Source organism: Neofelis nebulosa, chromosome 5 (assembly GCF_028018385.1).
Source record: "Neofelis nebulosa isolate mNeoNeb1 chromosome 5, mNeoNeb1.pri, whole genome shotgun sequence".
In the NCBI taxonomy this organism is placed as follows: domain Eukaryota; kingdom Metazoa; phylum Chordata; class Mammalia; order Carnivora; family Felidae; genus Neofelis; species Neofelis nebulosa.
Genome location: NC_080786.1, coordinates 5,358,387 through 5,373,953, shown reverse-complemented (window position 1 = coordinate 5,373,953; position 15,567 = coordinate 5,358,387). Strand labels below are relative to the sequence as shown.

At 43.7% G+C, this 15,567-nt stretch overlaps 1 protein-coding gene across 8 annotated transcripts in view; it reads right to left on the bottom strand.

Annotated features, from left to right (window-relative positions):
- Nucleotides 1–6,425, bottom strand: part of GOLGA4 (golgin A4) — a 129,483-nt gene extending 123,058 nt beyond the window's left edge. For all 8 annotated transcript variants that reach the window (XM_058729385.1, XM_058729386.1, XM_058729389.1 and 5 more), the window contains exon 1: nucleotides 6,097–6,425. In XM_058729385.1, coding sequence (XP_058585368.1) covers nucleotides 6,097–6,165 — 69 coding nt within the window. In that variant the 5' untranslated portion in view covers nucleotides 6,166–6,425. The remainder of the gene's footprint in view (nucleotides 1–6,096) is intronic.
- Between the last annotated feature and the right edge of the window lie 9,142 nt (nucleotides 6,426–15,567).

Genomic DNA, 15,567 nt, shown 5'->3' with positions numbered 1-15,567 from the left:
AGCATATAGAAATCCATTCAAAGGCATATTTACCATGAAACTGGAGACAAAATATAAAAGGAAGATCCTAGAGTCTCCAGAAAGAAAAAAAACAGCACAATGACAATGGACTTCTCAATAGCAACACTGCAAACAGAAAACAATGGATCAATGCTCCCAAAATCAACGACCTTGGCGGGAAATCAGTAAATACGGTTTATAATGTACAAATCAACAAACCAGCAAAGCAACAAAATCTTTTTATTAGAAATATGAAGTTAAATATCTGGGCAAACAGAAAATATTGAGAACATGGAGAACAGGACTGCAGGGTTGGAGCAGACAATGGTTCTTTTTTGCATAATACCCTTTTAGCAGTACTTGACCTTTTAAAACCGTACATTATTTTTGATAAAAATAAAAGCAAATGTTTACTTTAAAATTTAAATTAAATATCATAGGTAACACGTTCAATACAAAATACCCAACAAAATTTAAAAGCATGACTAAGAGATGATCTATTTCTCATCTTAAATCTCATCCAATAGTTGATAAGAAATATTAAGTGGACTGATATTCTCAACCCTTGAGACACTAGCTATTGTTAACAGCATATCTGAAGGCCAGTCACATGGCACATGCTAACTGAACCCCAGTGATTCTATAAAGTAAGACAGAAAAATCAGTAATACCTTTACAATCTAAGGAACATACACTTGTTGAGAATTTATAATTTAAAGTCAAATATTTCAGAATTCGAATTTATGTTTAAGTACATCATGGTGATTGGATTTCTACTATCAGAATGTAGACTGAATGCTATTGTTTACCTCCTCTCCCTCCCCAAAACTTATTGAAACAAAGGCTTAAAAAAAAAGTAGAGAAACAGACTAATGAAAACTCATGAACAAGACAGAGAACAGCAGTGAAAAGACAAAACAAAATTCTTAAGACTCGAAGGCAAAAGGATTCAAATTGGTCGAGAAATCAGGGCAAAGGTAGCTACAGCTCCAAATTTGCACAGAAGGCTAAAGAAGAGGCAGCAGCAACTTTTTCCAATAGGAAAAAAAAAAAAAAATCATGGGTTTAAAGTACTAGAACGGGAAATTATTGTTCTCATTATTGCTCTCAGGGATTAATTAAGGGTTTGTGTAACACACAGGTACTTGAGGTCAGCCTCCTCCAACCCAAACATTTACAGACCAAAATATAACTGCAAAATATAATAAGCAACCTACCTTGTAGGAGTTAGATCTTCAATAGTGGGGGCTGGTCCCACAAAGCAGCAGGGTAACAACATAGCCACGTTTGCCCAATGCAATCCCAGGCCCACCCAGTTCATGCCAGTTCATGTTCCAAGATCATTATTAGTAGTGTCCCCTTTCACTCTCAAGAATGTTAGCGGAACAAATTATACGGTCACCTTTCAAAGTAGGTAGACCCTCTTCGTTTAGGCTGGCAGAGGAGGCATTGTCTTACTTACACAAGCACTCTCCACACAGGACAGAAGCACGAAAGAGCAGAGAAAACCCATGTCATCTATCAAAATAAATCACCCTCCAGGACTTCATAAGTATAAATGAACAAACAATAATCACAAGGCATCTGTCTTTAAAAAAAAAAAAAAAAAAAAAAGCAAAACGAGATGATCAATACAAATACAACAAGTGACCCAGAAAAATTAGATAAATCAAGAAACAGAACTTAGGGGTGCCTGGGTGGCTCAGTCAGTTGAGCATCCAACTCTTAAATTTCAGCTCAGGTCTTGATCCCAGAGTTGCGAGTTCAAGCCCCGTGCTGGGCTCCGCGCTGGGTGTGGAACCTACTTAACCAAAAATAAATTAATTTTAAAAAAATAAAAATTTATAACTTCATTTTTAATTGGTGATTAGGCTTCATCAGAGTTGATTAAATAATTACTTAAAATAATATCTGCAAGGAAGGATGCAAATACTCTTAGTACCAACCAAACAGAAGCAACTGGGGAATATTAGAAGGCTATCCTGCTTTTATTAAATGTTTTCAAACTCTTAAGGGACCCTACACTATATCACTATTACTACTGCTGAAAAATTTTACAAACATTGTAAAGAAAATGGTTCACCTATCCCACAATTACCTACGCCTACTAGCTCAATCTACTGGAAACCTGCCTATCAGGCCACCTCACCTACGAAAAGCAAGCTGAGAACCAGGAAGTATGCACACAAAGGCCTCCAAAAACCTCAAAACAAATGTCTCAAAATTTGTGTTAATACACTAACGAATCCCTCAGGTACCTGCCCTTATTTAATGCAAAATTTTAGAAGCTTATGTGTCTTGATTCAAGCTGGAGACACTTGAAAAGCAGAAAGAAGAAAGACACAAGGCAGATGGCAAGGAAGGTAACAAAATTACAAAAGGTAGACCAAGAGCAAACAAACCTCTTTTTTTTTTTAATTTCTTTTTAATTTTTTTAAATTTATTTTTGAGACAGAGAGAGACAGAGCATGAGCAGGGGAGGGGCAGAGAGAGAGGGAGACACAGAATCCGAAGCAGGCGCCAGGCTCCGAACTGTCAGTACAGAGCCTGACGCGGGGCTCGAACTCACGGAGCGTGAGATCATGACCTGAGCGGAAGTGGGAAGCTTACCCGACTGGGCCACCCAGGCGCCCCAAGAGCAAACAAAACCTCTTGAGTGAATAAAAGGGAAATGCCTTTCACACCCTGTTAAATTCTTTTTTTTTTTTTTTTTTAATTTTTTTTTTCAACGTTTTTTATTTTTATTTTTGGGACAGAGAGAGACAGAGCATGAACGGGGGAGGGGCAGAGAGAGAGGGAGACACAGAATCGGAAACAGGCTCCAGGCTCCGCGCCATCAGCCCAGAGCCTGATGCGGGGCTCGAACTCACGGACCGGACCGCGAGATCGTGACCTGGCTGAAGTCGGACGCTTAACCGACTGCGCCACCCAGGCGCCCCCACACCCTGTTAAATTCTTAAGCACGGTGCCTTCAACACAAAATAATTTATACTCAAAAATGAAGAGGACGCCTGAGTGGCTCAGTTGGTTAAGCGTCAGACTTCAGCTGGGTCATGATCTCATGGTTCATTGGTTCAAGCCCCCACGTCGGGCTCTGTGCTAAAAGCTCAGAGCCTGGAGTCTGCTTTGGATTCTGTGTGTGTGTCTCTCTCTGTCCCTCCCCTCCCTGCTCTCTGTCTCTCAAAAGTAAATTAAAATGGGGGCGCCTGGGTGGCGCAGTCGGTTAAGCGTCCGACTTCAGCCAGGTCACGATCTCGCGGTCCGTGAGTTCGAGCCCCGCGTCAGGCTCTGGGCTGATGGCTCGGAGCCTGGAGCCTGTTTCCGATTCTGTGTCTCCCTCTCTCTCTGCCCCTCCCCCGTTCATGCTCTGTCTCTCTCTGTCCCAAAAATAAATTTAAAAAAATGTTGAAAAAAAAAAAAAAAAAAAAAAAAACTTTAAAAAAAAAAAAAAAAAAAGTAAATTAAAATGTTAAATTAAAAAAAGAATTTTTTAACGAAAAAATGACAATATACAAATTCAAGATCCTTTGCTTAAGCAAACAAGTATACGTATAATCTACTGCAAAATGATTGTCATCAAAAAAGTTTTGTTTTTAATTTACCCTTAAAAAAAGAAACATTAGATCTGAAAACAATAATCTAGAACTTCTCACCTAAAGGGTTCTTAACAGCTGAAGATCCGAGACCAGAACAGAATCAAGTTTTTATCAGTAGATGATCACTAACAGCTTAACTCTTTCGTTCTTGAAAAATACACATAGTATCAAAGAGGATTTTTGAAAATCTTGCATACCCAAAGTGATTTTATTTGATCCAGATGTACTGTCTCACTTAATATGTTAGCTTGTACCTAACTTTTTTACTATTCTAAAAACCACCTCTCTCAGTTAATGCACACAAGCAATGCATTTTCATGAAGAAAAACTAAACATTATCTATAAGAAAAATAATCTGGGGTACCCGGGTGGCTCGGCTGGCTGAGCATCTGACTCTTGGTTTCCACTCTGGTCATGACCCAAGGTTGTGGGATCCAGCCCTGCATCGGGCTCTGCATCCGGCTCTGTGGCCAGGCTCTGCACTGACTGTGGAGCCTGCTTAAGATTCTCTCTCTCCCTCTGCCCCTGCCCCCCTCACGCTCTTGCTCTCCCTCTCTAACATAACAATATAATATCTCATGAGCACTTCCCTCTTAAACTATTTTCACTGCCTGCATATAAATATCCTTTGTATACATTTTCCCCCACAAAACTGGGATCACACTTCACATGCTGCTTCTTAATCTGTCCTTTAACACAAATACCTTTGCACGTTAACTATTACTTTTCTGTGGGCTCTAGCAACAGCTGTGTGACGTCAGGCAAGTTAGCCTCTCTGAACCTCACTCCTTCATCTATAAGGCTACCTACCTCTTTGGTTTATGTAAGAATGAAATCAAAGAATCCACACAAAATACAAAGCAAAATGCCTCCCACGTAGTAAGAACCCAGTGAATATTGGCTTTTGTTAAGGCTTCGTGATAGCCGACTACCAAACACAGCCTATTAACCAATTTTCTATGTTTAGCCAGTTTTTACCTACTAAAACAGCATTGCAATAAAAATCCATGAGGCCGAACCTTTTAATACATCCTAAACTTTCTCAGGATAAAGTCCCAGCGATGGAATCTTGGATCAATGATATTTTACGCATTCCCAAAGGTAAGTGCTTTACATCCACTAACCTGGTGCTTCCCCACATTCCTCCTCCCTACCTCACTTTTAAGACTTTTGTTTCTTAAGAACCCTGTTTTGTAAAGTTAGAAAAGCTTGCAGTAAATGCCACGAACAGTAAGATACTTACTATTTGAATGTTATCACTATTTACATTTTACTCAGGAGAATGACCAAGCCTTCAGCGTCATGTTCCAATGTATTTCAGTTTTACTGTACATGAGCTTTAGCCTTTGAGAGGACAGCTTCGATTGACAGTTTCAGAATAAACCCCATGCAATAATCGATTTAATAATTGTTAATCAGTTGCTTCGCGGTTGTTAAAAAGCTGTGTAAGATAAATGCTATGTTTTTTAAAACGTATTTTTAAATGTCTCCAAATGAATCAAAACTCAGCCTTTCTTACAGAAACTCTAAAATAGAGAGAGAGAAGGGCTCAGTCCGTTGAGACTGAGAAAAGCCGGGAAGCAATGCAGCAGAAGCCCTCATCTTTGCTCCAGAGACCGACTGCCGCAGGCACCAACACACACATCCTCAGCGGAGTCTAGGAGACTGTTTCTTTAACTTAACAATGCTAACACGCCCCCTTTTTCCTAGAAACTGTCACTTCCTGAAGCCACGGCATTCAAGAAAAAGGAACGGAGCACGGCTCTCGGAGAAGCAGAACGCCCGGCTGGGGACAGGCGCAACCCTGGCCTGGCCTCGGGACGTCTGCCCCTCCGCCCGGCCCGGATCAACCAAGTTATGCGAAGTGACTAACTCGTGACAGCCTCGGGCTTTGGACGCGGGCCACACCGCCACCCCTTTCAGGTCCAACGCTCCAGCGAGCAGCCTGGCCCGGAACGGCCGGACCCTCAGCCCTCCCCTCCCCACGGTTTGGCACTACAGTCGCGTAACAGGTCAGGAGTCTTGCGGGATCCTGGCCCTGGCACGCTCAATCCCCGGGCGGTGACGGGACAGGGAACTTCGGTGGGGAAGTCATCAGATACGACAAGGAACCCAAGTTTTCCCATCCTGCTCTCACGCCTGAGCTGGGGTCTCGGACGCGTGGGGGGAACCTTCGGTACGGGTCAAAGGTCATGCAAGATCGGAGCCCTCGTCACGTAGTCTCAGGCGAGGGTAGTTGCGTTGGGGGAAAACTAGAGGTCAGACGTCCCGAAGGATCCAGCCACCCCACCCACTCTCCTGAACGGAGTTGGAGGATGGGGGGGAGGGGGGGGCGGGTGCCCGACACAGAAGACCCGGGCCGTCCTGGGCTCATTCCCAGTCCGGAGTTTGGGGACGATCCTCAAGTTCCAGGTCAAGGGTCACGAAAGAACCCTCCCTTGCCCTGGCCCCCGAACCAGTATCGAGGGGGGTCGGGAACTAGAGAGCGGCGCCATAGTACCTGAGTCGAGGCCAGCGCCTGCTGGAGCTGCTCCTCCTCGATGATCTTCTGCTTCAGCTTCCTGAACATGGCGCAGCGCGGGGTCCCGGGTGTGAGACCGGAGGGGCGAGCGTCCACGGAGACCCGGCCGCGGCGGGGACGGCGGCTTCTCTACACCAGGGACCGCAGGGGCCGGGCCTCGCCGCCTCCTCCTCGGGCTCGCAGGCGGATCGGGACACTCGGCCTGCGGGTGTCGGCGTCGCCGCCGCCGCGTCTCTTTCTTCTGGGTGCCACTGGTTGGCCTATGCCCCCCATCCAGCCCCGGCGGCGGCGGCGGCGGCGGCGGCGGCGGCGGCGACAACGGCAGCAGGTGAACCGGAGGCCAAAGACGCCTGCGCGGCCTACGTGGAGCTCGCCGAGGGAGCTCTACGGAGCGCCGGAGGGGCCAAGCGCCAAGTCGCACCGGCACATGCGCGCTCTGGGCGTCGCTCTCGAACGCGGCGGCGGGGGGCCGGACGCCGCGCTCTGCGGTGCGGAAATTCGCGTCGTGCCGAGATGCCCTCGGGGCTGAGTCGGAATGCTGCACTGACGCGCTCCGGGGCTCCGCCACTGCAGAGCACAGCGGGGAGGGTGCCACTTCGGTGGAGGACGGCGGGCCGCACGGGCCCGCCGCGAAGAGCCGCGGGGGCGAGCGTCTGGGGTGGGAGAAAGGGGGTCGCCAGGGAACCCGCCTTGTGCCCCGAAGGACGGTGCGCTTTTGTTTAGTACTTGTGGTTAAGAGTCTGCATCTTCAGTGCCTGGGACCCCTGCTGCTCCGCAGAAGGGCCCTCTTTCCTTCCCTGGACTCGCCCCGCGGTCAAGAAGCACCTGACCCGAGCCTCCCAGGGTCCAAACGTCCCAGGCCGATATTGGAAAATCTCAGTCGTTTGGACATCTGCCCTGATTTTTTTTTATTTAACCGAAATTGTATACGTTCACGTGTTCATTCAAAAATCTTTATCATTCTAAGTGCCAGGGTCTTCGGGGGTGCTAAAAGAATTCACATGGGGCGCCTGGGTGGCTCAGTCGGTTAAGCTTCCGACTTCAGCTCAGGTCGTGATCTCCCCGTTCGTGAGTTCGAGCCCCGTGTGGAGCTCTGTGCTGACAGCTCCGAGCCTGGAGCTGCCTCGGATTCTGTGTCTCCCTCTCTCTCTGCCCCTCCCCTGCTCACACTCTGTCTCTCTCTCTCAAAAATAAATAATAAACATTTTTTAAAAAAATTTTTTAAAGAATTCACAGCCGGTAGAATACACAAATTTTTAAAGGGTCCAAGTTCACCCCTAGTATCTGCAATCATCCTAAAAGAGTTTAATGTGTATGTGCCTAATTCTTCCAACACCCGGAACTTAGACCGTCTGTGAACTCTCAAATCCATCTCGGCAGCATGCTATACCAGATTGCTTCAGAACCTGAGAGGATATACGCCGATATTCACATTTTAGCTCATTTTATTTACTAACAAGTTCTTCGGTGAGATCCCATAGCACGATCCCTAAATGTGGGAGAGCCAGGGCAGGGTCTAGTGTGAGCACTGCATTGACAGCTGGGCTAAGTCCTCTCTTATCGCATAGTGAACACCTATATATTTACCAAGAAAGTTGTATCACTGTGACCTTTGGGCGCATAGTACAAGGTCAGATTCCTGAAGGGATCAGAAAGGTCACGAGTGACACCCATGTGGTATAAGACAACGGAGAATGAGGGAAAATAACAAACTAGATGGCGCAAGCCCATCCAGAGGCAATTTTAAATCCCTGCAGCACAACAGCTCTTAGAATAAAATTCAGCCCAAAGGCCAGATTGTGACCTCTGAGTCTCAACTCCCTGCCCCTCATTTTCCTCATCTGTAACCTTTTAACATTTCATGGGTATGTTGTCAAGCTTGAAGTGCATAGAGTATAGCTCATAGTAAACGATACTTAGAAGTTCCAGGAGTTTCATTCTCTTTTTACTTCTAATACTCTCCCTCTGTATGTCGAGAGCTCTAGTCCAGACCTCTCCCGTGAGCCCCAGATTATAGCGTCTTCATTAGGCTGTCAGGTTTGGAAAGGCAAAAACCATGGCTGTCATACAACTCAGCTTGTGCCTGGTCCAGGGCCTGCCACTCCATTTCTACAGAATTATGTAGAATACACCCAGCTGCCTATTGGACAACTTTTCTTAACGGTGCACGGTCACCTCGATTCAACATGTCTGAAATTGAAGCCATCCGCTGTTGCACCCCTCCTGTCACCATCAGACTTGCCCCTTCTGTGTTTCCTCTCACCCTCCTGCATTTTCTCCTCCTCACAAGCTCGTTTTGCCGTCTGTATTTTATGCCTTGGCGGGTGTCACCGCCATCTGCCCAGTTCCCCAAGTGAAAACCGCGGAAGTGAGTCAAAACGTGCCTCTCATTCTTCACCCAGATCTGGAGAATCCCCAAACCCTGTGTCTTTTACTCTGAAACACTTCTCAAATCCATTCTCTTTCCTATTCACCCTGCCACTAGTTAGTTTTGATTTTCATTGCATTCCACCACTTAAATGATCTCCCAGTTTCCAGATTGGCTGCTCTCCAATATATCTCCTACGTAGCTGATGTTACTCTCCTGCCGAAACCCCGTCAGTGGTGTTCCAGTCCTGCAGAACACTATTCAAATTCTCAGGCAGTACGAGAAACCCTTGGCGGCCTGGGTCCTGCTTTCCCTCCAGCTGCACCCTCTCCATACTTCACACTTAAAACCTCTAGGAATTTCAAATTAACTTGTGGTTCTCTTGCACATCTGGCTTTTTAAAAAAGAAAAAAAAATTTTTTTTGAGGTGGGGAGGGACAGAGAGACTCCTAAGCAGGCTCCAAACTGTCAGCACAGAACCCTACATGGGGCTTGAACCCACAAACCATGAGATCGTGACCTGAGATGACATCAAGAGTGAGACACTTAACCAACGGAGTGTACTTCCTTGCCTTTCTTTTTTTTAGTCCCCAAGCTATACGTAGTAGCTATACAAACATTAAGAAAATCTTAATGAATTCCGTATAATTATTTCCTCCACGACTTTGTACTTTTCTTCTTTTCCACCTTTCTCGTCTATCCGTGATAATCTTGCCTACATGTTCTCATCCCTTTCAAGTATTTCCTAACACCACCACTAAACCCCTTACCTACACACACACCGATGGGGTTATTCATCCTACCGTCTGAACAACCTCAGTCTTACATGCTGTTAATATATGTATCACACTGTATTTTTATTCTACTACATAGGTAATATATGCTCACTGTAACAAAAACAAAAGTACCGTTGACCGTTGAACGACACAGATTTGAACTGAACAGGTCTAGTTACACGTGGATTTTTTTTCAGTAACTACAGTAGAGCAGTGTAAATGTATTTTCCTTACAATTTTCTTAACAACACCGTCTTTTCTCTAGCTTGCTTTATTATAAGAATGCAGGATATAATACATATAACATACAAAATATGTGTTCATTGACTGTGTTATCGATAAGGCTTTTGGTCAACAGTATTTGTCATCATCATAAGGCTTTTGTCATAAGTGCTCACGTTTTGGAAGAGACAAAAGTTACAGATTTTTCGACGGTGCATGAGGTGGGTACCCCTGACCCCTGCATTGTTCAAGCGTCAATTTGTATAATCTTATCCCCCAAATAACTCCTATTCATAATTTAGTTTGTATTCCTTCCATTTTGTTTCTGTATTTATGAAAACATGTATTTATGTGTACATGTAATTGTATATATTTGTAGTTTTACAGAAACAGATCATACATATTCTACATCATGCCTTTCTCAATTAACATGCTACGAATATCATTTCTAATCAGTGCCTGTATTTCAGTTTCCTTAATGTCTACATAGTATTTTATACAATGGATGAAGTATAATTTATGATTAATGTATTGATGCCCATGTATTAATGGATATTTTGCTTCTCTCCACTTTTTGCTATTAAAAAGACAATATTAAAGTGAACAATTTTACAAATATGTGCACTTGTGTGTATGTTTTTGTGGAAAATAGTGGATTTTTGGAAATGTAATTGAAGTATCCATTCATTATGTATGGTTAATGCCAACTTGATCTCCACAATGAATCCTAATTTATGTTTCTACCAACATATTTTTTTAATGTTTTATTTATTTTTGATACAGAGAGAGCCAGAGCATGAGCAGGGGAGGGGCAGAGAGAGAGGGAGACACAGAATCCGAAGCAGGCTCCAGGCTCTGAGCTATCAGCACAGAGCCCGACGCGGGGCTCGAACTCACAAACTGCGAGATTATGACCTGAGCTGAAGTCGGACGCTTAACCGACTGAGCCACCCAGGCTCCCTCTACCAACGCATTTTTTTTAATGTTTTGACAATAAAAAGATGACAAATGGTATTTTACTGTTAATTTCCATTTATTTAATTGGAAGCAAAGTTAAAATTCAGTCACAAGTATACATGTTATTATAGATCTTTCAGATTATATTATAAAATTCATGTAACCCAGGCATTAGCATTTCCTTTTCCCCTAAGGGACAGCTCCCTCTAAGTAAATTTAGGGACATGGAGTGTTCCTTGATCTTCCAAGGTATGTGTTCTTCTAAAGTCTCTCTACTAAATCCCATTCCACCTTGGGGAATGGTGGAACCAACCCTTCATTGGTTTTTGTTCTCAGTCTGGAACTCATGACCGTAGTCTCCCTGGGTACCTTGATGCTGTACCTCTAAGGGACTTTGCAGGATGAGAATCAGCAAGAAGTAGAAAAGCAAGTTGCATTTGGGGGATATACCGAATGACCTAATGGACCCGCTCTCATTTCCTTCTGTTACAGCCCTGCTCAAGACATGTGGACTCATCAAATGTATTAGCAGACTGGAAAACACTAAAGGAATTATGCCGTATTAAAGGAAGAAATTAAAACTATATGTTAAATCAGGGTTGGGGGGTTGGGCAAAATAAACAAGGGAAGTGGGAGATACAGGCATTCCCAGGAATGAGTAAGTCATGGGAATAAAAGGCACAGCATAAGGAATCCAGTCAATCTACTGTAATAACAATGTAATGGAACAGATGGCAATTAGTGCTGAACCTAACAAAATGTATAAATCTGTCAAATCACTAAGTGGTCCACCTGAGACTAATGTAACGTTGTGTGTCAACTATATTAAAAAACAATTACATGCTAAATACAACTTTTCCCATAATTGAAGGAAAAAACTCATCAGAAGTTTTATCTTTGGAGTGCCTGGTTGGCTCAGTTGGAAGAGTATGTGACTCTGATCTCAGGGTTGTGAATTCCAGCCCCATGTTGAGTGTGGAGATTACTTAAAAAGAAAGAAAGAAAAGAAAGAAAGAAAGAAAGAAAGAAAGAAAGAAAGAAAGAAAGAAGGATTTAAAAAAAGTTATGTCCTTAATATGATATATGTTACATATATTATATATTATAATATTCTTAATCCTATTAAGGATATAACTTAAAATTTTTTTATGTTTGTTTTTGAGAGAGAGAGAGAGCACGAGTAGGGGAGGGGTTGAGATAGAGGGAGACACAGAATCTGAAGCAGGCTCCAGGCTCTGAGCTGTCAGTGCAGGACCCGATGCGGGGCTCGAACCCATGAACCGAACTATGAGGTCATGAACGGAACTGTGAGATCATGACCGAGGTCGACAGCTCAACTGACTGAGCCACCCAGGTGCCCTGAGGATATACCTTTAAATTATCCATTCCCAGACCTTCATCTTATTCCCTGTCTTTATCCATAAGCGCCCCTCAGTAAGTGCATTCTCTTCTAGCTTCTACAGCGCAAGTCTCCACCAACCTTTACGAAAACTCTTACCTTTAACCACAGGAGTTGGCCCATGCTCCTTCTCCATCCAGGCAGTCTTGGAGACTCAGTATTTCTTTTTTTTATTATTATTAAATTTTTGTTAACGTTTATTTATTATTGAGAGACAGAAAGACACAGAGCATGAGCAGGGGAGGGGCCGAGAGATGGAGAGACACAGAATCCGAAGCAGGCTCCAGGCTCCGAGCTGTCAGCACAGAGCCCGACTCCAGGCTTGAACTCACAGACCGCGAGATCGTGACCTGAGACGAAGTCGGACACTTAACCGACGGAGCCACCCAGGCGCCCCGGAGACTCAGTATTTCTTAATTTTACATTTATCATACTCTGAGCTATTCAGGCTAGAGTAACGCCACATGGGAAGGAAACTGAGTTCCCAGGAGTAGATTCCATGGTAGACTGTGGCCCTCCACACCTGTCCTCCTCAAAGTCTCCCTTGAGAATTGAAAGTATGCTACTTTACTCCTCCCCACAGCACGGATGATCTTAAAAAGCAGCCAAAGAAAAAAAGACATGTTATATACAGAAAAACAAAAGTGATGACTGCACGGAACAGCATCTTTAAAATGCTGAAACAAACCAAAAAATGCTGAGAAGTATTCATCTATAATGAAAACCAAACAAAGGCATTTTCAGAAAAAGGAAAGCTGAGATAATTTTTTACCAGCAAACTTGTACTATAAAAGGTGCTCAAGGGGCGCCTGGGTGGCTCAGTCGGTTGGGCGTCTGACTTCGGCTCAGGTCATGATCTCGCAGTTTGTGGGTTCGAGCCCCGCGTCGGGCTCTGTGCGGACAGCTCAGAGCCTGGCGCCTGTTTCGGATTCTGTGCCTCCCTCTCTCTCTGACCCTCCCCCGTTCATGCTCTGTCTCTCTCCATCTCTGAAAAATGAATAAATGTTTTAAAAAAAATTAAAAAGAAGTGCTCAAGAAATGATACCAGATGGATATATAAGAGGGAAGGAAGAGCTCCGAAAATAATAAATATGTAGAAAAATATGAAAGACTAGTTTTTATCCTTTCTTAATTTCTTTAAAGTCAAATTGTTTGAAACAAAAATAATGACCCTATATTCTGGGGTTTTTCAACATACAAAGAAGTAAAATCTATGAAAACAGTAGCACAAAGGACAACACATAGTTAAATGGAAGCATACTGTCATAAGGTTCTTGCATTGTATGTGAAGTGGTATAACATTAAAAAAAATTTCTTTAATGTTTATTTATTTTTGAGAGAAAGAGACAGAGACAGAGTGTAAGCCAGGGAGGGGCAGAGAGAGAGGGAGACACAGAATCCAAAGCAGGCTCCAGGCTCCAAGCTGTCAGCACAGAGCCGGACATGGGGCTTGAACCCACAAACTGTGTGATCATGACCTGAGCTGAAGTCCGGTGCTTAACTGACTGAGCCACCCAGGCGCCCCTCTTTTAAGTTTTTTTAAAATGTATTTAAGCGATCTTCACCCCCCAAATGGGATTTGAACTCATGACCCTGAGATCAAGAGTCACACACTCTTCTCACTGAGCCAGGCAGTAGCCCCCTAAAATGCAATCCTAAAAACTGACATAATCAAAAAGAAGGAAGCAGGGGTGCCTGGGTGGCTCAGTCCGTTAAGCGTCCGACTTCGGCTCAGGTCATGATCTCATGGTTCATGAGTTTGAGCCCCCCATCAGGCTCTGCATTGACAGCTGGGAGCCTGGAGCCTGCTTCAGATTCTGTGTCTCCCTCTCTCTGTGCCCCTCCTCCACTCATGTTCTCTCTCTCTCTCTCTCTCTCTCTCTCTCTCTGTCTCTCAAAAAAATAAACATTAAAAAAATTTTTTTAAAAAAAGGAAGCAATGAAAAGAAAAGCGAACAAAGAAGTAATGTGACAAATACAAAACAAGGAGCAAGACGACAGACTTAAACCCAATCATATCAAAATTACATTAAACATAAATCGATTAAACACCTTGATGAAAAGGCAGAGATGGTCACGATGAATAGAAAAGCAAGATCCAACTCTCTGCTGTTTTTAAGAGATGCAATTTCAAGATACAGACACGGGTAAGCTAATAATAAAAACATGGAAAAGAATATACTATATACAAAGTTCCCCTTGTAACAGACTCTGAGATTTATTTAGAAGAGATTTGTTAGAAGTTGTTAGAGGGGAAAGAGAAGGACAATTCAGACAGGTGTGAGCCACCTGTAGCCACACTATTCGCTGCTGGGGAAATAAATGCCTCAGTTCCGACAGCACATCTGAACAACGCACTAGGGAATCCAGGATACTGTGCAAACCTGAACTGGAGGAAAACTGGTATGACTATATTAATACCAGATAAAGTAGACTTCAGGACAAGGAGTATTACCAAAAAAAAAAAAAAAAAAAGAGCATTTCAAAATAACAAAAAGGTCAACTCATCAAGAAGACATAATCCTAAATGTGCATCTACACAGTAACATAGTTTTAAAATCATGAAGCTGGAGGGACACCTGGGTGGCTCAGATGGTTAAGTGTCTGACTCTCGGTTTCGGCTCAGGTCATGATCTCATGGGTTCATGAGATCAAGCCCCACATTGGGCTCTGCGCTGACAGAATGAAGCCCGGTTATGATTCTCTCTCTCTCCCTCCCTCTCTCTCTCTCTCTCTGTCTCTGCCCCTCCCCTGCTCGCACATATGCTCCCTCTCAAAATAAAGAAACATTTTTAAAAAATGAAACAAAAACTAACTGAAATGAAAGGATGAATTTTTTTAAATCTATTTTTGAGAGAGAAAGAAAAAGAACACACGCACACCAAGTGGGGGAGGGGCAGAGAAAGGGAGACAGAGGACCTGAAGCCTGCTCTGTGCTGACAGCAGAAAACCCAAGGCAGGTCTCAAACTCACGAACCATGAGATCATGACCTAAGCTGAAACCAAGAGTTGGACACTCAACCAACTGAGCCATCCAGACACCCTTGAAGGGACAAATTTTTAAATCTCTAACTATAGTTAGAGATTTTAAGATACCTCTCTTAGTCCTTGATAAAACAAGTAGACAAAAAAAGTAGGTAAGGATACAGGGGATTTGGGTCAGCTAACTTTGCCTAATTGATCTTTTTGGAAAACTACAACCAACAGCTGTACTCTTTTCGAGTACACGTGGAATGGCAGGTTCACCAAGATAGACCATATGCTAATTCATAATACAAGTCTCAATAAATTTCAAAGGATTAATATCACATAGCATACTCTCCGACCACAAAGGAGTTAAATTAGAAATCAATAACAAAAACAAATCTAGGAAATCCCCCAAATGTTTTGAAATTAGGCAGCTGACTTCCAAATGAGTGATGGGTCAAAGAACAAAGCACAAGGGACATCGGAAAATGTTTCAAATGAACGGAAACAAAAATAGAACATATCTCAATTTGTGAGGTGCAGCTAAAACAGTGCTTAGAAGGAAACTTAAAGTATTGCATGTCTATATTAGAAAAGAAAAAGGTTGGGACGCCTGGGTGTCTCCATCACGTAAGCGTCCGACTCTTGACTTTGGCTCAGGTCATGATCTCACACCTGTGGGGCTGAGCCCCACGGTGGGGTCTGCACTGACAGAATGAAGCCCGCTTAGGATTCTCTCTCTCCCTCTCTCTCTGCCCCTC